This window comes from Aspergillus ruber (genome assembly GCF_000600275.1).
Source record: "Aspergillus ruber CBS 135680 unplaced genomic scaffold scaffold00014, whole genome shotgun sequence".
Taxonomy (NCBI): domain Eukaryota; kingdom Fungi; phylum Ascomycota; class Eurotiomycetes; order Eurotiales; family Aspergillaceae; genus Aspergillus; species Aspergillus ruber.
In genome coordinates, this window is record NW_024467310.1 from 346966 (window position 1) to 372145 (window position 25180).

The following is a 25180-nucleotide window of genomic DNA, read 5'->3' on the forward strand; positions in this document are numbered from 1 at the left end:
CCTGTTGGTCTCGGCTCGAGTACGCGCCCTTATTCTATCTATACTACATTAACCCTTATCTCGTACATGGCCGTCAGTCCATACCGATAGTTATGACAACGAGAGTAGAGTATGTCTATAAACACGTGATTAACATGGAAATCATGTGCTATTTACCTGAATAGGAAAGCTGACGTCAACCATAGGACTCCTCTTCTCCTCACTTATTCCTCTCTTTGATATTGCCAATCCACGGATACCCCAGACCACTATCCAATAAGCAGTATGTGTAGTGTCTTACAATGTCATCATCATAAGTCATCGTGCGATTCACGGTCGACATCCCCTCCCAGCGATGAATATATATACGCACGACTCTCGGGGCTATATCCGGGCCATCCTAGCGTCCATAAGTATCTCGTCGATTTACCGTCATTGTATGTCTACCGATGTTGAATCATGATGATCGTGTGGGTTCCTGACTGAAAAGTGTTAGGGCTTAACTAGTACTATGAACAATCAATTCCCGGTTTCATCGCAGACTACGACTACGACTATACCTACAGCGCCTTCTCCACCCAGACACTGGCACGGCTCCATCGGAGACAGACACGAGCATCATAACGTCTGGGTGAGAGGTGGTTCTCCCCAGGTTTACTATCCAGCAAGACGAGCTTCTTCGTCTAGTGAAGCATCGACGTCCAGTATGGATCGACGGGTATGTCCCTTCATCACCCCACTATCTTCCATTTCAACCAACAAGCTAACATGATGGACACGAATCCAGACATCTAGCGCCAATACCCCCTCCAACCCCAGCAACCAAAACACCGCTCCCCCCAGCGTCGGTGACCGCCGCCGATCCAGCAACGCGATGCTTTTCAGCGGATTGTCAACTCAAAAGAGAGACCCATTGAATACCAATATGGCGACGAGAAGAGAGAGTTGGAAGGAGCAGTCCAATCAGGGAGGATTTTTGTCGAAGTGGTGGGATGGGTATACCAAGGGTCATTAGTGGTTGCGTAGGGGGGTGTTTCGGATTGCGTGTTTACTGCGTTTTATGATTATGTTAAGTTTGTTTCTTGCTTGTATGTTGGATATCTGATGGCATGATCAATTCTCTACTCTCAATGTGATATACTATCTAATCTGTTCTGATATGCTCGGTTCGGCCTCCAAATCTACCCCCGACCAATCAACCCCGCAAATTGTACAACTCCAAGTTACTCCAACTCCTCGGCATAAAACCATCTCCATCCTCCATCCCTAACAGACATCCAGAAAACACAAAAGTATACAATAACAATGCAAACAACTACAAAACCACACCTCCACTCCCTCTCTCACCGTGGCTACATTCAAGGCCTCACCTTCTCCGCCGCAACTACAAACACCCCTCTCTGCCATTTCTTCAGCAACCTCCGCTACGGTCTTCCTGCGCAACGATGGCGCAGAGCATCTCCCCTTCCGTCTGATTATAGTTACGGGACGAAAGAGGAGCCGGGGAAGTGTGAGAAGGGAGCCGGGGTGTGTCCGCAGCCGGCGTTTTTGGGACCCGTGGACAGAAGTGGGTGGAGTGAGGATTGTTTTCAGGTTAATGTCTGGGTGCCTGTTGGGGATGCACCGGAGGGTGGTTCGTTCTTATATTTCCTCCCGGTTTGGGTATGACCGCTAATCAGTGTGAATGCTAGGATGGCCTGTTCTTTTCTACATCCGTACGTCTACCCCTCTCCCTCATATCCGTAAAACCAATTTAATCTGGTGTATGTAGACGGCGGTTGGCTCCAATTCGGCTCTCCCAACGGCTTCTCCGGCACAGGCCTCCTAGGCGACTCCCCCGTAAACACCATTATCGTCATGCCGGCCTACCGTCTTAACGTCTTCGGCTTCCTGTACTCCTCGGAACTAGAACACGACGCGGCCTCTGTCGGCGAAACGACAGGAAACCACGGTTTCTGGGACCAGCGACTCGCGCTAGAATGGACAAGAGACAACATCGGGCTTTTTGGTGGGAATAAGGAGAATATCACTGTTGCGGGATATTCTGCTGGTATGCCCTCACTCATCTCCATCCTCTCTTTATACCTATTTCAAGGGTAGGGGCTAACGATGACAGGCGCATACTCAACCTTCCACCAACTAACCTACGACCTCTCCCTCCCAGCTCAACAATCCATAATAAAACGCGCCTGCATCTGGTCCAACAGCCCCGCCGCCCAACCCAAATATCCTCCTGAAGCCCAATCCCAATTCAACGCCCTCCTCACAGCCCTCAACATCCCAATCATCCTCCCAGACTCCGAGAAACTAGCCCGTCTCCGCGCCGTCGACCCAGACACGCTGCTTATCGCGGCAACATCCACTCAATTCCACCAATACCGTCCAACATCCGACGGTGCGTTTGTCTCGCGGGATTTGTTCAAGAGCTTAGAAAACGGCAAGTTTGCGCAACGTTTCAAAGAACGCAACATAAAACTACTCTTGGGTGAAACATGCAACGAACCAAAACTCTACAGTCTCTGGTTTCCGCCAAAAGACAATACCCTAGATGCGCTGCGCACCCGACTCATCGCCGAATACCCAACATCCACCGTCGACGCTTTACTCGCACTGTACTACCCCGACAACAAACTCCCACCTGGCCAAGAAAACTGGGACAGCGATGCCTTCGGCCATATATACGCCGACATGCAAGTCTACAAGATACAGCGGGGGCTCATCCACTCACTCGTCTCGCATGGCGTCCCTGATTCTTCTATCTACCGCTATCGCGTAGAAATGCGCGTGAAATGCGCGGAGAAGCAAATCCCAATTGAATGGGGCGTTACGCACGCGACGGATCATTTTATTTGGTTCTGGGGGAATGGGGAGGTTCTTGAAGAGCGGGAGAAGGAGGCTGTTGGGAGGGCGTTGATTGGGCCGTTGGCGAGGTTTTTGGATGGGGACGGGGATATTGGGTGGGGGACTCAGAGTCATAGACAGATGAGGGTGTTGAAGGGGGATGGGGAGGTGGGGATTTGGGAGGATGGGTTCTGGGATGAGGCGATGAGGGTTTGGGGTGCTGTGCCGGAGATTAGGGATGGAAAGGAGAGTGCTCGGTTGTAGATAGACAATGGTCTGTAGTTAGGTTGTTATGACTGCTACGATGAGGTTTGCTGAATTGAATGAAATACATTCCAATGAACATCCGCTATATAAAATAAACGAAAATGAAACGCTCTAGAAACTCAAAACATCATAGCATCATGTGCTTAATTTGTACAGAGAACCCCACTTTTACCCAATTAGGCCTTGCTAATCTTGCAGATAAGATCCTGGCTATCAACAGAGTCGCCCTCCTTGACAAGCAAGCCGGATGCCTTGCCGCTGTGCGGTGCGGAGATCACCATTTCCTAAACTAGTCAGCATGTCTTTTTTTTTTTTTTTCGGGGGCTGTGGGGGCAAACTTACCATCTTCATGGCGCTAAGAACGGCAACAGGGTCACCCTTCTTGACCTCCTGGCCATCGTGCACACGGATCTCAACAACAACACCACTCATAGGAGCGCCAACCTGGCTGCTGTCGGCAGCATCGGCCTTAGGACGAGCAGTGTTCTCCACCGACGCCTTGTTGTCCTCAACGCTAACTTGGCGCACTTCACCGTTGACCTCGTAGAAGACTTCACGCTGGCCAGTCTGCTCCGAAAGCGGACCGATAGCCAGCAATTTCAGGATAAGCACCTTACCCTTCTCAAGCTCGACGTGGAACTCCTCGCCAATCTCAGGACGGGCCAGGAAGAAGCGAGTGGGCAGGACGGAGAGGTCACCATACTTCTGCACGAACTTCTTGTAGTCCTCGAAGACCTTGGGGTACATGGCATAGCTGGCCACGTCGCTCTCCGTGGCCGATCCGAACTTCTCGCGGATCTGGTTCTTGATGCTGGCCAAATCAAGAGGCTCCAGGTAGAGGCCAGGGCGCTTGTCGAGCTTGCGGCGGTTGCGGAGAGCCTTGGTACGCAGCGGTTCGGGGAAGCCACCGAAAGGCTGACCCATCAGACCCTCAAGGAACTCAAGAACGGAACCGGGGAAGTCAAGCTCCTCTGCGCGGGCGATAACGTCTTCAGCCGTCAGCTTGTTGGAGACCATGAACTGAGCCAGGTCACCGACAACCTTGGAAGTCGGAGTAACCTTGACAATGTCACCAAGCAGGTCGTTGGCGGATTCGTAGGCCTTCTTTGTCTCAGCCCACTGCTGACCCAGACCGAGCTGACTGGCCTGGAAGATAAGGTTGGTAAGCTGACCACCGGGGATCTCGTGCTCGTAGACCTCAGGATCAGGACCGGTCAGACCAGCCTCGAAGGGCGAGTACAGCAAGCGCAGCTGGGCCCAGTAGGTGTCGATGGCACGAACGTGAGCGAGGTTGAGCTTGGTGTCGAGTTCAGTGCCCTCCAGAGAAGCGAGGATGGCACCAATGCTGGGCTGCGAGGTCATACCCGAAAGGCTGTCAGTGGCAGCGTCGACGGCATCAGCGCCAGCCTGGGCGCAGGCAATCATGGAAGCCACACCAGTACCGGCGGAGTCGTGGGTGTGGACGTGGATGGGAAGGTCGGGGTAGCGCTCGCGGATACCACCAATCAGCAGGCGAGCGGCCTGGGGCTTGAGCACACCGGCCATATCTTTGATACCCAGGACGTGGGTGCCCAGCTGGACGATCCGGTCAACCAGGGCAAGGTAGTATTCGAGGTTGTACTTCTTGCTGGGGTTCAGCATGTCACCACTGTAGCAAACGGTGGCCTCGACAACACCACCGGCCTCGCGGACGGCCTTGATACCGACCTCGAGCTGGTCGACATCGTTGAGGGCGTCGAAAACACGGAAGATGTCGACACCATACTTCTTGGCCTGCTTACAGAAGTGGTAGATGGCGTTGTCGGGAAGCGACGAGTAGGCAACACCGTTGGCACCACGGAGCAGCATTTGGAAGGGAATGTTGGGGACGGCCTTGCGGAACTTGCGGAGACGGTCCCAGGGGTCTTCGTAGAGGAAACGCATGGCGACATCGAAGGTGGCACCACCCCAGCACTCCAAACTGTAAGCGTTGGAGAAGGCGTGGCTGGTCTCGTGGGCAATGTTGAGCATGTCAATGGTACGGACACGGGTAGCAAGGAGCGACTGGTGAGCATCACGCCAGGTGGTGTCCATAATCAAGCAACCCTTGTTGCTGCGCACAGCGCGGGCGAACGCATCAGGACCCTCACGGTCCAAGACATTCTTCCAGCCTTGCTGGCAGGGGGCGGAGACGTCCAGGGGCTTGCCAGAAGCGTCCAGGAGTGTAGGCTTGATAATGTCGCTCTTGAGCTTGGGCTCACCGATCTGGCCCTTGATGCTGCTGCCGTTAACAGCGACATCACCCAGGTAGGCAAGCAGCTTCTGGGCACGGTTCTGGCTGCCAACGAGGGCGAAGAGCTCAGGAGTGTCATCGATGAAGGTGGTCCAGCAAGTACCATCAATGAAGACGGGGTGGCTCAGCAATGAAGCCAAGAAGGGGATGTTGGTCTTCACACCACGGATACGGAATTCAACCAAGGCACGCAGCATCTTGCGGCGGGCAATCTCGTAAGTAGAGCCACGGCAAGTGCACTTGACCAACATGGAGTCGTAGTGAGGGGTGATGATGGCACCAGCAAAGCCGTTACCACCGTCCAAACGGACACCGTTACCACCTGCGGAACGGTAGACCTCAATCTTACCGGTATCAGGGGAGAAACCCTTGGAGGGGTCTTCGGTGGTGATACGACACTGAACAGCGTAACCGCGAATGGAGATGCGGTCCTGGGTCAAGCCAAGCTGCTCGAGGGTAGCACCAGCAGCAATCTGGATCTGGGCGGCAACGATATCAATACCGGTGATTTCCTCGGTAATGGTATGCTCGACCTGGATACGGGGGTTGATCTCGATGAAGTAGTAGCGATTCTGCTGGTCGACCAAGAACTCGGCGGTACCGGCGTTGCGGTACCTCACAGACTTGGCCAGCTTGACAGCATCTGCCAGGAGGTTGTCACGCACGTCGACGGGCAGGTCCTTGGCGGGAGCCAACTCAACGACTTTCTGGTGACGACGCTGGACGGAGCAGTCACGCTCGAAGAGGTGGACGACATTGCCATGGCTGTCACCGAGAAGCTGGACTTCAATGTGCTTGGGTCGGTCGAGGAAACGCTCAACGAAGATGGTGCCGTTACCGAAGGCGGAGCGGGCCTCGGAAGTGGCACGCTCGAAAGAGTCCTTCAGTTCACTCTGCTCGCGGACAACACGCATACCACGACCACCACCACCAAAGGCGGCCTTGATGATAATAGGGAAGCCATATGTGTCAGTGAATGCCTTGACCTCCTCGAACGACTCGACGGGACCAGGAGTACCAGGAACAACCGGCACTTCACACTTGATGGCCAGCTGACGAGCAGAGACCTTGTCACCCAAGTTATCAATGGTGTCGGGGGTAGGACCGACGAAGACCAGACCGGCCTTCTCGACCTTGCGGGCAAAGTCTGCGTTTTCCGAAAGGAAACCGTACCCAGGGTGGATGAGGTGGACACCGTGTTCGAGAGCAATCTTGATGATCTCATCACCGGCCAGATAAGAACCGACGGGGGTATATTGACCACGATGGCCAATCATGTAGGCCTCATCGGCCTTTTGACGGTGCATAGAGAGACGGTCCTCATGAGAGTAGACAGCTACTGTCTGGAGGGAGAGTTCGTGGGCGGTACGGAAGATACGAATGGGGATTTCACCACGGTTGGCGACGAGGATCTTCTGGAACTGCATGATGGTGGAATTGGCCCGTAGACGACGGTGGACAGAGTCCTGGAACTTCTCATGGTGTTCTTCAAGGAACTCTACATCGTCGATGGCCGACTCGGCCTGGCGGTGGGCAAGGGAAGCCGCCATTGTGTATGATAAGAGTAGGTAGGTGAGGAGTTAGGGCAAGGAGGAGGCAGAAGTGGTCAATTGACGAGACGGCGGGCTATATAGGAACACGGAACGGTTAGCCTCGGTCACTCTCACTCTTATCCTTTACCCGCGGGATACAGCATTGACTCACCTTGTGGGCGGAGGTAGTAGAGCACGTAGCTCTAGCGGGGCACCGGGTCTCGGGCGGAGAGATGAGGGATAGAGGGATTAATTGATGAGAGAGGTAGGCAGGACAAGCGAGGACAAGCGAGGACAATGGTTGATATATAGATGAGAAGAGAAAGATGAGAGATGAAAGAAATAATCGAGAAGAGAAGAAGAAGAAGGAGAGAGGATGGGAGGATGGGAGGAGGGGAGATATAGTTGATGGCGGCGGGGTGCGGCAGTATGTACGGTACGGTACGATACAGTATTACGATTACGAGAAGACAAGGTCCAGGACGGTTTTCACCGGCACACCGGACAGCTCCAGGTGGGATAGCAGCACTAAGAGAACCTCGGTCGAAGATCACCCGAAAGGGTCGATTTATAAAAGCATTAGCATTTGTCTTTGGCAATTGTGGGCGATGGCGGTCGATCAGGGGAGATACAATGACAATTGCTATCAGCTCATACTACTCTCCGCCGGTCAGCTGACCCCATGCCCGCGTCACATGCCAAGCCCAGTGTATCCGCCCAGCCCACTACCCGATATAGTAGCGATACTAGTTTCCCGGAGTAGTATCAAAGTCTCCGTGGAAGCACATACTCTGTACGATACCACTCACCTCTGTCACCATTCTGGTATACCGGGAAACTTGCTACACATCTGTCCAGATAGAACTCGCCTCTCTCCTAAACCCTCCCCCACTCGGAATCTGGGGTAAAACACTTTTCCTGCATCCCTGCCCAGTATCGCTGCCCTCCTTCTGCCCGAAACGTCCGGTGTTCTTGTTCTTAGCAAGCGGATAGACTAACGCTTCATTTCGTCTCATACCATCCCATCTATCTCTCCATATCAGATACGCCCTCTGATCATCGAGCCAAGGAGTCTCGGCGTTTGGTACATCCAACCACGGTCCCCGCCAATGATAGCCTATCAACCGCCAATGTGCTTTAACTCCAGACTGACTCGGTAATTTTTCCCCCCAAAAACAGGAAAATCATCCTGCAGAGAACAAGTCACTGCTTAACCCACACTAGATCGTCATCGCTACACCGGGGACTACTATGGGGAAAGGATGTGGGCTCACGTGGATGGTCTCTCACTTATGCATTGTAGTGTACATAATACCAGGAATAAGAGTTTTGATAAGTCTATGCTGACAACGGTTCCAATCACGCAAAGCAAATAGGAAATAGAAAAAGAAAAAAACCATTGTACTAAAAATCTCGTCCTCTCCACAACCGACCTTCCGCCGGTTTTCCTCCGACTGTCATTTTTCCATGATGCGGGGTGGTTACCATGGTTCATCCATTGCGCTTCTTGTTATACACAAACAAAAATAACTAAAGAAATTTCAAATGACAACAGGAAATGAAAAAATAACACTAGAGTAGATATCGGGAATTAAGTATGAGAAAATGCGATTAGAACGGACGGAATCCAGTGGTCTGGGGTGTGAGACCATTGGCTTGGCCGTACGGCATGGGGCTGGCCATGGGTGGAGGCGCCTGGGCCGGTCCCTGCGTCAACATCAACCGCGAGCCGCCCAGGATCGGGGTGTTATCTTCATCCTTCTTCTGCGTCGTCTCTCGTGACTTGCGCTCCTCGTTGTCCTTCTTGAGCATCTCGATCGCCCGCGTCTGCTCGCACAAGAAGTTGATCATAAAGGGCATCGTGAAATCGTGGAGGCCGTGGCGCCACGACACCTCCATGATCACATCCGGTCGGATCAGGTCATAGCAGGCGTACAGCATACCAACGTAGCACTCACGGCTGCCAATATCGACAAACTAAAGACAGGTTAGCTATCAGTCCAATAATCAATTAGAAAAAGAGACAAAACTTACGTAGCGAAGGAGCTCCTCGACAACATCGGACTTGCCAGAGATAGCAGCGGTCTCAATGGCATCCTTGTAGAGCTTGTCCTGCTTCGACAGCGTAATCGACTTCTCCCATCGTTTGTTGTTGCGGTAGATGCTGGCGGCGATCTGGCGGAAAAAGATCAGATCATGCTTCTCCAATCGCTGGGCGAGTTCCACGGAATCGAAGTTGTCGTAGTTGTCCACTGAGTCGCGGAGAGTCTTGTAGTCCTCTTCTTCAATCAGCAAGTCGTTGATGGCGTCGTTTACTGCCCGCTTGTTCTGGGTCTGCACGTTCAACAAGAATGGCTTAATCAGAGGGATATTGTCCGAGGCATGGAAGATGCGCACAACACGGTTGACGTCAATGCGAGGAGTCAAGACCTGGAGCAGATCCGTGAGAAGCAAGGGCTGCTCTTGGAGATAGAAGTTCAGTCCCCGGTAGTAGATTTCGAGGTTGGCAACCTTGACGATGATGTCCTTGAACGAGTGGTGCTCCCACGCGTCGGCAGCACGCTCCATCATCGCCAGAGCAGCATTGTCCCATTCGTCGTAGTGGCAGTACAAGAACACCAATTCTGGCCAGAGGCTGGCTTCCTCACAAGCACGGATCATCTTGGGGATGTTGATACGAGACCAGAAGAGCTTGAGGTGCTCCATGACCCGATCGGGGTGGTACTTGGACAGGGCGATACCAAGCTCGGTGAACATACCCATGTGAGCCCGCTCCAGACCCAGACCAGCCTCGAGAACACCAATGAGTTCGTCAAAGTAGCCGTTACGCTCGTACTGGCGAACAAGGTCTTGCAGTTCTTCAGCGTGTACGATAAGGTTGAGGCCACAAATCTGTGCCAGGCGGAATTCCTTCTTGTTGACGCATGCCTCGTTGACCTGCTTCCAGACCTTGACGCTGTTGGCCTTGCGTGCACACTCCACAGCAGCTTGGTAGTCCGCCAAGTGCACCAGAGTAGTGGCCAACTTGGCCCAGTTGGAGATGCTGGTGTAGAAGATCTTAGCGGCCTCATGGTAACCCTCCTCGTATGCCTTATCACCGGAGGCTTCGACGTCCGCAACGTTGGTGGCACGGAGGAAGTCCTCCAGCTCGGCGAGCTGGTCAAGACGTGCGAAGCAGAAAGCCAAACCGGTGTCGATGGCGGGCTCACGCAACGTCTTGCGGGCCATTCTCAGGAACTTGACGAGATCCTCATCCTTGCCAGCGTGGGTTGCGGTGTCAATTACTTCGTTATAATTCGAGGGATCGTCTGCACGGATGTACGACTCGATCGAATCGGACACACGAAGACCATCGAGCTGGGCCTTGGCGACCTTGCTCCACACATCGGGCAACTCCACGCGCTCAGCAAACTCCTGGGCACGGTCGATGCTGACGATGTTCTCGACAAGTACATTGACGGCAGCGATGTAGTTGTTGACCTTTTTGTAGATCTCGAACGCCTCCTCGTAGAGTCCAACAGAGATACACATCTCAGCAATCTCATCCGCACTGAACTCGTTGAGCTGGTGGATGTAATCCATGAGGCGACCTTTATCGGCCTTGGCGGCAGTCAACATCATGAGGTTCTGCAAACTGGTGTTATCACTGAACGGCGAGGGTTCGAGGATGATCTTTTCCAGCAGCTCAATCAGCTCACCAGGAAGGTCGGCATCAAGGAAAGCCTTGACGGCGATGGAAACCTTGTCGGGCTCAGTCGACTCAGGAACAGCAGTTGCAATGACCTGGTCAACCATGGAACGTCGGTGCACATTATTCTCGCTCAAAACGAACGACCAGATTTCCGAGTCGGCACGTTCGACGAGGTAGCGAGCTTGCGCCCGGTACATCGAGTTCTCGTTGGTAATGTTGATGAGCTCCAGGTCATTCTGGCCTTTCTTGTACGCAATGTGCGCAAGGTGGGGGTCGCGCTTCTCACAGTATTTTCCGACAGTCAAGGTGTCGTACATGTCGTTCTCCTGGAGGAACTTCTCAGGGTTGTTGTTGCTGTCAATATAGATCTTGGCGAGAGCATTGTAGACAGCCTGCTGCTGGTTGCCGGTCGCAAGAGTTGCTTCAAGGAAAGGCAAAAGCAGCTTCAGTCTGTTCCGCTTCTCGACCTCAGCCACCAGCTCATCAATTGGAATAAGCGCTGGATCAACAGTGGACAGAAGGTTCTTGATGATGCCCTCGTCACAGTCGACGTCCAAAAGACCACCGACGACAGCCGGAGCACGAGAGGGGTTAACACGCTGCACGTAGACCTCGATGGACTTGTACTGCTGGTTCTGGTAGAGGTACAGAACCAGGTCGTGGATAAAGTTGAAGCGGTCGCAGACGATGATAAGCGGAAGCTGTTCGGTCAGGCGGGCTTCCTTCAGGAAGTTCCGCACCTTCTCCGGGTTGTAATAGTTGCTTTCACGGCAAATGCGCTCGACCTCCGTGAGCTGGCCCATAGCTGTAGCAGCCTCAATGTACTTGAAGTGGACCTCGGAGTCTTCGCTCAGGTTGACAATACTCCCAAGGTAGTAGTACAAACCTTCGGCGGTGCGGTACTTCTCCAGAAGAGAAATAAGACGGCCGGATCCGAGAAGGTCGGAGAACTTGGTGGCGATCTGCACGACAGACTGCAGAGTCTGGCGGATGTTCACGGCCATCATAGTATCGAGGCAATCAATGCTCTGCTCGACCGAGAGGTTGCCAAAGTAGTTTATCAACCATTCGGGGCTGAGCTGGTCGGTGCGGACAATGTTGCGCTTGATCGCGGCGGTGTCATCGGTGTTCTCCAACGCACGTTGTATGAGACCTGCGTTCTCGCAAAGCTGGGAAATCCGGGGGCGGTCGTAGTGTGTGAAGATCTCATTACCAAGGATGGCATCTGCGACCTGCGGGGCATTGACAAGGTTCATCTCCAACAGCCGTGTCTGTAGGTGGCCCTGCTCGGGCTTGTTGTCCTTCAAGGCATCAAGCAGGAAGGAAGTGGCCTGCTGGATCATGTTCTGAGACAGGAAGACGTCCACAACACGGTCAAGGTCAATGAGAGCGCCGGTGTCTTCGTTGGCGAGTTGGGAAGCAAACTCAGCACCCTTTTCGGGGTTCACGCGGACAATGTGCTGCAGGAGCTGGGTGTAGTCGGGCTGGTAGCCGACTTGCTTGGAATAGGCAAGGATCTTGTCAAATTGGCCAGTCTCAGCAAACCCAGCAATGACCTTGTGGGGAACATTGGCCTGCAGGTAGATTGACAGAGCAAGGTTCATGTCAAAGGGACGAACGATGTCTCCAAGCTCTTCAGATGACTCGAGCTTCTCCTCGCGCATCCACTTCTCCAGCAAGTGCTTCCGGTTCTGCTGCAGGACGGGTCGGACAAGTTCAACACTTTCGTACTTGTTGAGACCGCCCTTGTCCAATAGCATACCAAAGTACTGCAGAATGACAGACATCTGGCCGGTCTGAGGGGCGTTCTTGAAGCGGTTGATCGTCTCCGGGGTACGGAGGAACCCACGGGGGGAGTTGGCAGCGATCTTGGCGGCTTCGGGATAGTTGCCTTGGGTGATCAAGCTGTCGAACTGCTGCTGGTAAAGATGATCGGCTCCAGGGAGTCCAGCTTTGGAGGCAAGCTTCACCGCCAGCCCAGACATGGCAGGGTTTTCCATCAGATACTGAACAATGGTGCTTTCGTCGACGCTGACAGACAGGACCTGGCCCTTGCGGTTCACACCAACCAGACCAGCAGAGTCGGAGTCAGGGGCGGTCGTAAAGATCGTTTCACTGGAGATTCGGTTCATGAAGATGCAGGTGCCAGTCTCGAGGTCATAGAGGTGAATGAAACCGTACTTGGTGACCAGGTACACGACATCGTACTTCCTGGAGACCTGCATGGCGACGGGGAAATCGTTGACTGCCTCTTGTGGGAAGTAGACCTCCACAGCCTTCTTCTGGAAGCGTGGGTTGGGCTCTTGGTGGTCAATTTCGGCGATCTGCAGTTTGGCGCCCGTCTGGGTTCGAACGGCGAATGTGAAGAGCTTGTGTTCCAGTGGAGAACCCTCGACCCTAATCGAAGCGAAAGCGGCCGCATGGCCTTCAATGAACTGCGATATCCCACGGTCTTTGGAAAACAGCTGCATCGATCCAACGACACGTCCCTGCTGCTGGCTGATACCAACCACGACCATCCACTTCTCGTCGTCGTTGACACGGTAGTTGATGATTTGGCATCCCTGAGTAGCAATAGCATGTCAGTGATGAAGAAAATGGTCAGGGAACTCAGAAGGCATACGCTCAGATTAGGAAGACGGTCGAAGATCTTAATAGGCTGGGACTGAGTGGGCTCAAAGACATCCCAGTGGTAGACAGAAACGTCTGTCACCAAACCCAAACTCGTATCGCTAAACCACTTCCAGTACACGACATCCTCGTTCATAACCGCCGACTTCAGCTTTTGCTTTGCCGATAGGTCGAAGATCTGAATTGTCCGTCCTTGCGCTTTGAGGGCGATGATGTTCTTGGTCCAGTGCATAATAGCACTGTCCGCGTTGATCGGCCGTTTGATGACTTCATTATTATTCTTGAGGTTGATGATAATCACTTGGGGCTTGTCATCTTCGCTGAGTTTCTGGCGAACACAGAGGTAGTGATCCGATTCTAAAGTCTATCATGCAGGAACACCGAGGAATTAGCAACCAAGGGGCACACAGACCAGCTGTCAAAAGGATGCGGAGGGTGCCGGTACTCACACATGAGTTGAAGCCAATAGAGGAGGGCTGTGATAAGGCTAGAGCGTAAGTAAACTGTCTTCTGAAAGTCAAGGAAGCATTGTAGGATCGTTGGGGGGGAGAAGCGCGACCGAAGCATCGGCGTGGTACCACCATTGGAAGCGGGAGGACAGGTTGGGCGTCAGGAACATACCGCGATTTCAGCGTTGGTCAACTGCAAGTGAGAGCACAAGGTATTAGTCGGGGATTCAACAGTAGGAATACACAGCAACAGAAAGCGACTGGGGAGGGCATAGGAAACGTACATTGACCAGCTCCGTGAACTTAATGGGTAGAGGAGCCATATTTACTATCAAGGCCGGAGGACGACCTCATCCACCCCAGTAAACAACGCCAGCAAAAACCGAACCGAAAGAGCAGATAAGAGAAAGGAATTGATGGTAAGGAGGAGCAAAAGAGAGAATGAGAAAGGAAAATAAGGACAAGGAGGAGAGGTTGTTCGAAGATGGATAGATTGATGGATATGACCTCAGGAGAGAGCCGCCGGTTGTCTCGTTGCTGAGGTGTCGCTTATGGCTCGTCACGTGCACCAGGGGTAAAGCTGCCGGAGATGCACGGCCTGCCGCAATATGCCAGCAAACAGAGAGAGGAAAGGATGTTTAGGCAGGTATGGTTAAGAAATGAAGGGAACGAGGATTGAGAGAGAGGGAAAAGAAATATGGCCGTTGGTATAGTTGATTGTCGGGTGGTGAATTGTTGGCGCCGTTTGATGTTCACCTACAATGCCGTGTATTCATTGCTTTTTTTTTTTTTTTGCTTATATTCTTATTTTATTCTCAATCTTCCGTGTGCATTTCAACGTCTTCTGACAGTGAAGCTGTATGATGTATGACGTACAGAGCAGCTGAACGGTGACAGTTCTATGCATGTCGGTCTGCAGGCTATTTTATATACAACCAAGGTCATACTATTGTCGTTCATAACACAGTCACTCGTCACCATGCATCTCGATGAGGTTGCGAAATGCCTGGAATAGCAATTTCAACCCCAAATTCTATATATCCCGGGGTCACATCCAATGTTAGTATTCAATGTAGTGCTACCTTCAAGCTGTATCAGCAAATGTATATTGGTCATGACCCAGTTGAGGAGAACGGAAGTTTAGAATATATCTTCGAGAGGTAACAGATATGTGCTATCGTAGAAAGTCCTGACAATCGAGCAAGTCATCGCCGGTAATCCTGTTTAGCATGGGCTACAACATCGTCGTGATGATGGGGGATAATGCAAAGAGAACAATCACATATAAACACTCTAGAACGCTCAAACTGGGAACCAGGCAGCTTGATTATATTTTTTAACAGGGGGGCATTGATCATAGAGGATTACCACGGATTAAATGGCATATATAGTAATATGAGGCGTCATAAAGCTAAGCGCTTAACACCACACTGCTGTAATCCTCTTCCGCATCTATCTCAACAATCCGCGAGTAAGTCATGCACCTCCCACGGCTACAAAACCCCACCCCCATCCAAACACGATGCATCCCACAAGCGCTATCCTGATGGGATATTATTGGCCTAGCAGAAACAAGAAGCGGCAAGACACCAGCCTTCGCGCCACAGATTTTACAAGGCCTGATGAGCAAGCAGGGCCGTTTACACTCGATTATCCTTACGCCTACTAGAAAGCTTGCGCGGCAAGTTGTTAATGTTCTGGAAGATCTGGGAGGTTTGATGTCTGTTTCGTGTACGCTGTTCATTGGAAGGAGGGATATGCTTTCGCAGGTGACTCGTCAACAAAGGGTAGAAACATAATCTCGATATACTTCCAGGATATGCAAATGTGAATGTTACATTCCTCGGGTTACGTATGCACTCCCGATGCAAGTAGCTGAATAAGATATAAGATATGGGTTCGGAACCGGACCGAGGTTTAGTTCAATTTGGATTGGGTTATGGTATGGTTCAACTAGGGCTGTACGGTGCGCTGCATACTTAGCCGATCCGCACATTGTGTCCATACTATGTAGTCCGTCCGTAGTTTACGCTCGAAGCAACAAGATAAACGCATACTACAGAGTATGATCTCAGAAACCAATTCTTCACTTCTTATTTCACACTTAAAACACAACGTTTTTACACCCTCTCGAACAATATGTTTATAAATCACAAAACCAAAATTAAAAAAGCCCTTATATAACGCTGTATGCAGTCAATCCACCAATAATTGCCCTTGTAGCTCAGGGGTAGAGCGCATCACTCGTAATGATGAGGTCCGCGGTTCGAATCCGCGTGGGGGCAATCCTTTTTGCCTTTATTTTTTAAAATCTACATTTCATGATTCATTTGCCCCTTTCTTTTTTTGTTTTCTTTCTTCTTTCTATCTTTAAAGCTACAGTAGTCAAAAATAATTCAACAAAAGCTTAATTGGACGTGAACATAACATTTCATCATCTATGTACTAAACTGTACGGAGTACTATAAGTCATTAAACAAAGCATCGTAATCTTTTCTGAATCTTTTTTATACCATACACCACGTCATCAGAAAAGTAGGTTAGTGGTGGAACAAACGAGTACCCTGCTCGACGAACGAGATACCAAGCTTCTCGGCAGTCTCGAAGACGGGACCGTCGTTCTGCGAACCGCTGGGTGCGGCGATGTACTTGACGCCGGAGCGGGCGGCGCGGAAGACGTTGTCGATGAAGGGGAACTTTTACGTTGATTAGCATGGTCAATCTGATTTGAAGGGAGAAAAGGGAGACATACGAAAGCATCCGAAGAAACAGCAACGTTGGTCAACTGCGAGAGCCAAGAGTCTCGCTCCTCCTGGGTGAAAGGAGCAGGAACCTCCTGGAATACACGCTCGTACTCGACCTTCTCAGCGTCGTTGTGGGGCGTCTGGCCCGAGCAGAGCAGGTCAATGGCATTGCTCTTGTCGGCGCGCTTAGTGCCTTGCTTCCACTTGATGTTGAGGACGCGCTCGTGGAAGCGCATCCACCAGTTGTCGGTCTTGTCACCAGCGAGACGGGTGCAGTGGATACGGCTCTGCTGGCCGGCACCGAGGCCGACGACCTGGCCGTTGAGCGCGTAGCAGACAGAGTTGGACTGGGTGTATTTCAGGGCGAGAGTGGCGACAGTGAGGTCGCGGAGGGCGGACTCGGGGAGGGACTCGGTGTTCTTGGGGGTGATGATGGTGTTGAAGGTCTTCTGGGGGGAGATGACGGCGTCGTTGCGAGCCTGGGTGAGCTGGACACCATAGAGAGTGCGGGTCTCCTCGGCGGGAGGAGTGTAGGTCTCGTCCATCTCGAGGACGAGGTACTTGCCGCCCTTCTTCTTGGAAAGGATCTCGAGAGCCTCGGGGGTGTAGCCGGCAGCGATGACACCGTCGGAGACCTCGCGGGAGACGATCTTGGCGGTGGGGACGTCGACGACGTCGCTTAGGGCGAGGATGTCACCGAAGCTGGACATGCGGTCCGCGCCACGGGCACGGGCGTAGGCCTGGGCAAGGCCGGACGACTCGATGCCAGCGATGTCGTCGACCATGTAGACCTTGCGCTCCTTCTCGTTCAGGGGAACACCGACGGAAGCACCAGCGGGCGAGACGTGCTTGAAACTGGCGGCAGCGGGGAGGCCAAGAGCCTGCTTGAGCTCCTTGACAAGACCCCAGGCGTTGAGAGCGTCCAGCAAGTTAACGTAACCGGGCGAGCCGTTGCGCACGGTGAAGGGAAGCTTGCCCTGGGCCACGAAGGCAGAGGCAGGCTTCTGGTGAGGGTTGGTACCGTAGCGCAGAGTCAAGTGCTGCTCACCACCAGCATATTGCTTGCGGAAGAAGCTAGAGATAGCAGAGTCATAGTCGGCAGTCTGCTCGAAAGCCTTAAGAGCATACTTCTGCTTGCTAGCGTTGTTGATCTCTCCAGCCTCAAGCTCCTTCAGGAACTCAGGGTAGTCCTGAGGGTCCGCGAGGATCGTCACACGGGCATGGTTCTTGGCCGCCGCACGGAGCAAAGTCACACCACCAATATCAATCTCCTCAACAGCCTCCTCAATGGTAACGTTAACCTTCTTGACAGTCTCCTTGAACGGGTACAAGTTGCAGACGACATAGTCCACCTTGGCGATCTTCTGCTCAGCAAGGTCCTTCTCGTCCGTCTCGATGTTGCGGGCAAGGATACCACCGTGAACGGCGGGGTGGAGGGTCTTGACACGACCGCCCAGCATCTCAGGGGCGTTGGTAATGGCCGAGACATCCCTGTATTAGACAAATGTCAGCCTGGTCTCTTATAGTGGTATTATGCGACTACTCACTCAACAGGGAATCCAGCCTCCCGAATCAACTTGGCCGTACCGCCAGAGGCAAGCAGACGCACATTCTGCTGCACAAGACCCTTGGCAAGGTCAAGGAGACCGGTCTTGTCGTAGACGGAGATAATTGCTGTTTAGCAGATGAATTAGCATCTGTCACCTGAAGGTAAAAAAAAAAAAGGGAGTGAGAAAAGCATACCCGACTTCTGAGCCATGATGTGCGGAATTGTAGAAAAGAAGCGAGATAAGACCACCACTTTGAATCAGACCACTGCAGACGAATATGAGATGAAGAAAAGAATTGCCCGTGGTCCTCAGAATCAATTGCCAAACACACAGAAACAGAGGCTGAAGTGAGGCCGAAGCCGGAGAAGAGATTCTAATTCTTTGCCGCGGGGAGGGCATGATTGAACCAATCAGAGCCTGTCTATTGAACCACCCCGCGTTATACCCAATGCGGCGAGCATAGCTGACATGGTTATGTAAACACTTTATACAGGTAGTTATGTATATGTATCATGTGACAAGTACGCACAGACCAACAACTCCCAATACAAAATCGATTTTTCACTTCGGAACTTTTCCTTTCTTTTTTTCTTTTCTTCTTCATGAACAACGCAAAATAACAACATTCTTCCAAAAGCGTTCCTACGAGGATATATTCCTATGAAGTACGGAAATCGTCATGTAGAATGAAGAGGGATTGCCTCTGGCAAAGGGTCGGTCTTGGGTGCAGTGCCTGCTTGAACTCCTACTGGGATTCAATAGTAGGGACTGCAATGACTGACTCTACAACACGTCTTGTAGTTCTGTAAGGAGTGGATTGTTCAAAGCTCGTGAATCAGCCTGCTAGGCATTGGCTATGAGCTATCTGTACGAGTCCATATCATGCATGCCATCCAAAACGCAAGGAAAAATATGCCTATTGTAAAAATGCCAATTGACGAAGGAAACAAAAAGAACCCCAATCTCGTGAAATCTCGTCTTAAAAAGCTCAACCCTTCAATGCTTCCTTGGCTCCTCCAATCGCCAACTGCCGTCCAATATTGCCAAAGCATACACACGCGCAGAAAAGAACGCTAGCGATCCATGTCCGCACAGCAATACCCTCTTGCGTTATTCCCGTCGCAAATGCGAATTCCAACCCAGTGCTGTTCAGTCCAAATGTAGTGGGTGGGCTCTCAATCGACGAAGGCATCAATTCCGGTTTCAGTCCCAGAACCAGGCCCATCCCGGCCACACCCACGACTGTCGACAGCAGGAATCCGGTCTTGGTTCGGTCGATAAGATACCACAAAACGGGGTTTACGAGCGCGAGGGTCAAGGAAGCTTGCGTGGTGGATTCCCATGGAAGTCGTCGCTATGACAGTTAGCAGCGACGCTATTGGGCGATTGAAAAGGAGGACTTACCATAGCAAAAGCAATCCCAACAAAAGCACCAACACTGCGAACAGCGGCCACCCACGTCGAAGTGCGATCCTCATTGCTATGGGCCTGCTTCGTCCGTCGAACAGTATCGGGAACCGTCCCCTCAAAGAAAACATCCAACCAAGGAAGCACATTCCCCAACGCAATACCAGTCAACCCCCAGAAACCCAGATACTGCCATGACTCGTAGTAGTGAATATTCTCCAACTTCACCGGTGTAATCCAATGATTCTCGTGAAGATGCACCGTAATCACACCATACACAATCCCAAACCCAAACAAGAACGCACTGCGCAGCGCCCGCGGCAGAATCACACCCCGAAACAGACCATGGTTCAATCGAGACCGGGTGCGCTCGAGCGTAAACCGATCCGGGCCATCAAGCTTGAATTCCGGCTTGGGATGCTCAGCGCCGGGCGTTTGTGCTTCCGTACCCCAGGGACTGGATTCATCGCGGGTGCTGTCGAAGGCTGTTGGGGAATAGATACCGAATAAAGTGGAAGAGGTCAGGTTCATGATGGATCCGTTGCGGCTCATGTTGTTTAACTCGGCGTCCTTGGGGCTGAGGAAGTCCGGGTTCGCAGGTTCAGCTGGAGTGGGCGCTTCGGAGGATTCTGGGGTGAGATTGAAGGCTCGTCGCGGCCGGGGACGAAGAATACGGTCTTCAGACATGGCTGCAAGGAAGAGTGTATGATTGCGTTTCGCGTGATACACAGTTGTGTTTGCGATAGAAAAATAGAACAGGTTCAAGGGGGAACGCTGTTTAAAACCCGACTCAGCTCAACGGCGTAACCAGGACAGAACCGTTGCAACAACGCGCAGGGAAATTCGGAACAGGAGTAGTCTCAACAATTCTCGCAAGCAGGTGCCCTCGGACGATCAATCACCGGCAAGCAATAGTAATTAGAGGAACGACCGAAAAAAAGAGGAGACGACGACGCGGGGAAATTCAGCAATAGGAGAAAATCAGTGGCTGTCAATTTCCGGCGACTGAGTCGTATGTGCAGGCTGCAGGAGCTGAGGACAGTACAATAGTACAAGTAGTATGCTGAACGCTAAGCAGTAATTAGTTATGATGATAAGATAATATAATCAGCCAACATTCAACATAAGAATAGAGGAGGCTGGTTGAGGAGAATTAATTATTGAGACAGGAACAGGTGCGGAACCAGCGGGAAGCTGACATGTGATTGCCGGAGAATTACCGTGACCGTGGATGCGCAGGAGACTGCATACCAGTGTTCAGCTACAAATACATGCAATGATAGCTAGCAAACTAATACAGCTCCCACCCTGCATCCACAATATCATCCAATACCGTACAAAACGCCATATCATAATCTCCATCCCTAAAAAACCCAAACACTCCTCCCCCCTTATACCTCTCCAGCAGCGAACTCTCCTCAACCATAGGCACCCCCCTCAGATTCTGTATCTTGCGTCCTCGCGACGGATTAAACACACTAAACACCCTCTCTATCTCACACCCGGCCCCTAGACTTCGATTTTGACTTCGTGAAGAATCCGAATCCCGCATAACCGCCCTGATCCCAATGCACTGGAAATAAACCTTCCCTGTTGAGAGACTATTAGCACTGCACCACGCGCCGTCAACGACTTCATTCGATCGCACGAGGCGGGTTATGCTGTTCCCTAGTACGCCGCCAAGATGTAGACCCTGGTTTTCGCGAGTTTGGTTACTATCCTTCAAATCCCGTAATGACGCTTTATCTCGCACATCCTCGAACAGCCCCTTCTCAGAATGATGATACGCAACCGTCCTCCCAGCAATCAATCCAGGCAAAGAACCCTTCTCATAAACCCGTCCATCACCGGTCACAAGCTCAACGAAGCACCACGGCCCCGCCCACGTAATAGCCTTCACATTAGCACCACCACCACGGCTCAAAGCCCTAACAATCCCCCCAACCTGCCCCTCCGTCGGCGCCTTCCACATCCTTAATCGGAACCCCACAGGATCAGGTAACCCTTCATCCGCATAAGCCGCCGCATTCGTCTCAACGCCTTCCCTAAACAATCCTACCTCGTCACTCATTACAAACCGCACCGCAACGCACGCGATAGTCAGCGGTACGGGGTCGGGAATCGTATTTGTGACAATTGTGATGACTGGGTATGAGAGATCGAGCTGTTTTGCGTTGTAAAGGGTGGAGAGATAGGTGAGTTCGCGGGCTGTTGGGCTGCGGAAGGATTTGATGGAGGGATTCCAAAGAGTGAAGGGGGCCGGGTCGTGGATGTGGCGCGAGCCGTAGGTTGTTTGGTTTAAGGATTTCCAGTTTGTTAGTGGGGTAAGGAGGCTGGTGTTATTGGTGGTGTTGGTGTTTGTGGAGGTGGTGGTGTTGGGGTTAGTTGGGGGCATTGGTATTTGGGGTATGGGCCCCAGGGAGGCGGTTGAGGTCATGGTGTATGCCGTTGTTTATTGCTTGGGATTTATTTATTGTAGTTAAAGATGCTACTTTGTACAGATGAGAGGAATATGCTATAGTAGAATCTAGCCAAAGGTGACGTCGTAGTAGAAATGCCGAATAGGAAACTCGGATGACCGTGTTATGAGGTATAGAGTACCAAGTTATGGCAACCGTTGCATCCTCACCATCTAGACATAGATATACATTCACTCAATTGCAACCCAAATCACCCAAAACCAGCAATACAACAAATGGTAGAGTAATACATCAATTAAGCAGAATATTGGAAAGAAATCGGAAATAAAATGAGAGTAAACAGTGAACCAGATAAAGGCTACTCAAACCGGCCCTGCTGGTGCTGGCTCACCAACAGCAGATGAAGCCTCACTTCCTAAATCTCCATTACGAGCATCGTCACCTTCGCCATCAGAAGCCAACGAATGATCATCACCCTCAACATCGCCCTCAACCTCGTCAAGATCCTCCTCATCCGCATCAACATCAGACGACAACGCCCCATCAACATCACCTACAAAACTCTCATCCATCCCAGCCTCCGCCGTCTGGTCCTCGCCAAGGAGTTCGCGGTCGATATCGTCCAGCGTTTCGTCCATGGCATCTTCCGCTAATGGTGCAGAAGTGGGTTTCGCGGCTGTAGTGCGGGCTTTGGTGCCCTTGGAATGGGAAGCCGCGGGCGTTGTAGTCGGCGTGGAATCAACCTGGCCTTCGGCCGTAACACCAGCTCCGGCCGCGCCATGGGACGCCATAATCTTGTCCGCTGCTTCTGAAGCTGCCTTCTTTCTTGCTTCGCGGGTTGCACGGGCGCGTTTTTGCGCTGTGAGGTATTTACTATGTGAGAGGGCGTTGTCGAATTCGATGGCTTTCTGTTTCGCGCGTTGGCGCTCTTCTCGCTCCTTCTTTCGGTCCCGCTTGGGGCCGTTAGCGTTGTCGTAGTCCCATCTGTCAAGGCGTCGGGTGGCTTTCCGGATCGCGGAGAGGTAAAAGTTGGGACATTCGCCGTAGTCTTCCCGACGCCAGGGGTTGAAAATAATACCGCCTGGGCCCCAGGCGCGGGAGTCGTCGCTGTCGTAACCGTCTGGGAGGCCGGTGATGAGACGTGCGGAGCGGGCTAGAGGGATTTCGCTTTCACGTTGGACGCGAAGCTTTTTGTGGGCTTCGTCCTTGCGCTTAGAGAGCAGATATCCGATGCGCTCGCGACGGTTTTGCTCGACAGCGATTTGGTGTTGTGTTAAGGGTCGGGGGCGGCGGGACGATGATGGTTGGGGTCCGGCTGGTTCATTTACGAACCGGCTAACCACTGGGTTGGAACCAGATGGAGCTGGGGATGAAGCATCGGGGGTCTGCTCCCCCTTCGTTTTGAGAATCAGACGCTGTTGGCCAACTGAACGGTTGGGCGAGACCTCTCGTTTGGGTCGTTTCGACCGCGATTGCGCGAATTGCCCAGGTGTAAGGTCGTCCTCTTCGTCGTGTCTAGCGGATGGGTGCAATGGAGTCGAAACGCCGGAACGACCCACTCCAGAAGCCTGGTCGTCATCGTAGACATCTGCACGTAGGGTTAGCAAGGACGCAACGAAAGGACAATGAAGTGAGCTTACCCTTCTTTGAGCGCTTGTTGACACGAGGCAATGGCTCGTCTTCTTCCAGAATACCTATGACATGTCAACCACCAATCACAGAATTGGATGAAACGAAAACTCACGCTTCCGCTCCAACCGTTTAACCTCCCCAAACTCCAACTCCTCCGCCGTATCAATATTCTCCTCGTTCGCCTGCTCCTCTGTAAGGCTCTCGAAATTCGGCACCTTAATCGGCAATCCGTCAGCCCCCTCACCATTTTGTCCAGCCCCAAACGGGTTATTCGATGCCGCCTCGGCGCTAAAGTCGCTCTCGAGATACCACCACATCAACCACAGAAAGGCCCTCGCACGACTGGCGCTGCTCAGCGTCGATCGCATAACGAGGTCAAAGAAGTCGCGCGGTGGGAAGAAGTGCAATTCGGAGACTTTGGGGGCGTATTGGGCTAGGACGAAGATGAGGTTGACGGGGTTGGTGCGCGGGACGGCATGGCGCTTGATCTTTTCGAGAGTATTCGGTTGGTCGAAGTCCTCCGACGCGCCTTTGAGGATCGATTTAAGACGCGGAGCATCTTGGAGCTGCTTGTAGGCATGGGGGTCTTGATGCGCCTGTAACGAAGGGATGGAGTGGTAGGTTCTCAGCTGGGCACGCATTTCAGGGAAGACTGCGCCAGTTAGTAGACAAACGTCAACGATAAAAGATCGGACGTACAATTCAGCGTAGTATTCATCCTCCCAAAATTCACCAACAAACAAACCATAGCCATACTAATAGCAGCCGGCTTATCATTCTGCAACTTATCCTTCAGAATCTTGCTCGTCTTGCTGCTCCTCGCCATAGCATCCATATAAATATCCGCAAAATCCATCCCCTTCTGCCCATCCGACTGCCGCGTAAACACCTTCGTCCGATCCTCAAACACCAGCTTCAAGAACTGGTACTGGATATCCTTGCGCCACAGCGGAATGCCATCTTCCTTCTTGAGATGCTTGATCTTGTTGCCCGAGTAGACGGAGCCGATGGTGCCGTTGGCCTGGCGTCTTGTGCCGACCGTGACATTGGCTGTGGAGGGGGTTGCGGCGGGATTATCATTATTAGTGTTATTATTAGAGGTAGTGGTTATGCCGTTGATGTTGGGGTGTGGTGTGGGTTGGTCTTCGGGGACTTCGGAGTGCGCGAAGGACTCGTCTGCGATGGCACTGGTGTCGACTTCGGCCATTATAGCGGTTCTTTTTCGGAGGATTTGTACACCGTTGAACAAAGAGGGTTCGTTGGGCGTGTCGAATGGCTGGTGGCCCCCCTGAGGGCGTCCGTCAGACTGGCCGCGAGTGCTTCTTGGATAGATGGTGTAATGGAGCTCAAAGTAGCGAAGTCAGTTGTATAGCAGAAGAATAACAAAACGGACAAATGCAGAACTGAAAAGAAAAGAGGATGGAAAGAAAGAATCGGATTGAAGATCGTGCGAGGGGAGAGAGAAGGAGAAGATAAAGAAAGAAGGTTGAAAATTCTTCCAGCTGGAAAGAAAAAGGGAGGTCGAGATTTGGATCTGATCTTTTTTTCGGCGGCCGCCGAGTATACAGATCCCGGCGGTAGACCTCACTCTGGTATGTATAATGATAGATAATACTTTTCATACAATTTTGTATATAAAACTAAGTCGATCTGAACACTCTCACTGCTCGGAAATTCTAAAGAACATTATTCGAAATGCTACTCGTATACAACCGTACGGACTCGGCTACATGGAACCCCATCCAGCTCGACTCAGACGAGCATT

General features: G+C 52.0%; 9 protein-coding genes and 1 non-coding gene across 10 annotated transcripts; 4 read left to right on the top strand and 6 right to left on the bottom strand.

Annotated features, from left to right (window-relative positions):
• Positions 1-490: 490 nt before the first annotated feature.
• Positions 491-994, top strand: EURHEDRAFT_456786 (uncharacterized protein; the record flags this gene model as incomplete). Its single annotated transcript, XM_040784378.1, has 2 exons — positions 491-697; positions 767-994. 2 exons carry the CDS (start codon positions 491-493, stop codon positions 992-994), a joined length of 435 nt encoding a protein of 144 aa, XP_040638588.1.
• A 264-nt stretch (positions 995-1258) lies between these two features.
• EURHEDRAFT_412742 (putative carboxylesterase) lies at positions 1259-3138 on the top strand. The gene is made up of 4 exons (XM_040781986.1): positions 1259-1612; positions 1671-1694; positions 1751-2029; positions 2096-3138. Exons 1-4 carry the CDS (start codon positions 1285-1287, stop codon positions 3082-3084), a joined length of 1620 nt encoding a protein of 539 aa, XP_040638589.1. The 5' UTR covers positions 1259-1284; the 3' UTR covers positions 3085-3138.
• A 125-nt stretch (positions 3139-3263) lies between these two features.
• Positions 3264-6909, bottom strand: EURHEDRAFT_456954 (pyruvate carboxylase; the record flags this gene model as incomplete). The annotated part of the gene is made up of 2 exons (XM_040784390.1): positions 3264-3371; positions 3430-6909. The coding sequence occupies 2 exons, from the start codon at positions 6907-6909 to the stop codon at positions 3264-3266; spliced, it is 3588 nt and encodes a 1195-aa protein (XP_040638590.1).
• A 1240-nt stretch (positions 6910-8149) lies between these two features.
• EURHEDRAFT_412745 (clathrin heavy chain) lies at positions 8150-14161 on the bottom strand. The gene is made up of 6 exons (XM_040781987.1): positions 13947-14161; positions 13835-13855; positions 13663-13689; positions 13206-13577; positions 8926-13146; positions 8150-8868 (listed from the first exon to the last, which is right to left on the bottom strand). The coding sequence occupies exons 1-6, from the start codon at positions 13983-13985 to the stop codon at positions 8503-8505; spliced, it is 5046 nt and encodes a 1681-aa protein (XP_040638591.1). The 5' UTR covers positions 13986-14161; the 3' UTR covers positions 8150-8502.
• A 1051-nt stretch (positions 14162-15212) lies between these two features.
• On the top strand, positions 15213-15425 carry EURHEDRAFT_418351 (uncharacterized protein; the record flags this gene model as incomplete). Its single annotated transcript, XM_040783325.1, has 1 exon — positions 15213-15425. A coding segment is annotated over one exon (213 nt), but the record flags the coding sequence as incomplete, so codon positions are not given.
• Positions 15426-15875: 450 nt separating this feature from the next.
• EURHEDRAFT_t84 lies at positions 15876-15947 on the top strand. Its single transcript has one exon. It is a non-coding gene; the product is annotated as a tRNA-Thr (tRNA).
• A 120-nt stretch (positions 15948-16067) lies between these two features.
• Positions 16068-18305, bottom strand: EURHEDRAFT_531120 (phosphoribosylaminoimidazolecarboxamide formyltransferase/IMP cyclohydrolase). The gene is made up of 4 exons (XM_040787177.1): positions 18150-18305; positions 17954-18080; positions 16415-17897; positions 16068-16358 (listed from the first exon to the last, which is right to left on the bottom strand). Exons 1-4 carry the CDS (start codon positions 18163-18165, stop codon positions 16203-16205), a joined length of 1782 nt encoding a protein of 593 aa, XP_040638593.1. The 5' UTR covers positions 18166-18305; the 3' UTR covers positions 16068-16202.
• A 412-nt stretch (positions 18306-18717) lies between these two features.
• On the bottom strand, positions 18718-20507 carry EURHEDRAFT_412747 (INSIG family protein). Its single transcript, XM_040781988.1, has 2 exons — positions 19361-20507; positions 18718-19310 (listed from the first exon to the last, which is right to left on the bottom strand). The coding sequence occupies exons 1-2, from the start codon at positions 20048-20050 to the stop codon at positions 18945-18947; spliced, it is 1056 nt and encodes a 351-aa protein (XP_040638594.1). The 5' UTR covers positions 20051-20507; the 3' UTR covers positions 18718-18944.
• A 147-nt stretch (positions 20508-20654) lies between these two features.
• Positions 20655-21800, bottom strand: EURHEDRAFT_403012 (uncharacterized protein; the record flags this gene model as incomplete). The annotated part of the gene is made up of 1 exon (XM_040780186.1): positions 20655-21800. One exon carries the CDS (start codon positions 21798-21800, stop codon positions 20655-20657), a length of 1146 nt encoding a protein of 381 aa, XP_040638595.1.
• Positions 21801-21879: 79 nt separating this feature from the next.
• Positions 21880-24992, bottom strand: EURHEDRAFT_412748 (putative INO80 chromatin remodeling complex (Ies1)). The gene is made up of 4 exons (XM_040781989.1): positions 24115-24992; positions 23528-24067; positions 23424-23477; positions 21880-23371 (listed from the first exon to the last, which is right to left on the bottom strand). The coding sequence occupies exons 1-4, from the start codon at positions 24620-24622 to the stop codon at positions 22146-22148; spliced, it is 2328 nt and encodes a 775-aa protein (XP_040638596.1). The 5' UTR covers positions 24623-24992; the 3' UTR covers positions 21880-22145.
• Positions 24993-25180: the final 188 nt, after the last annotated feature.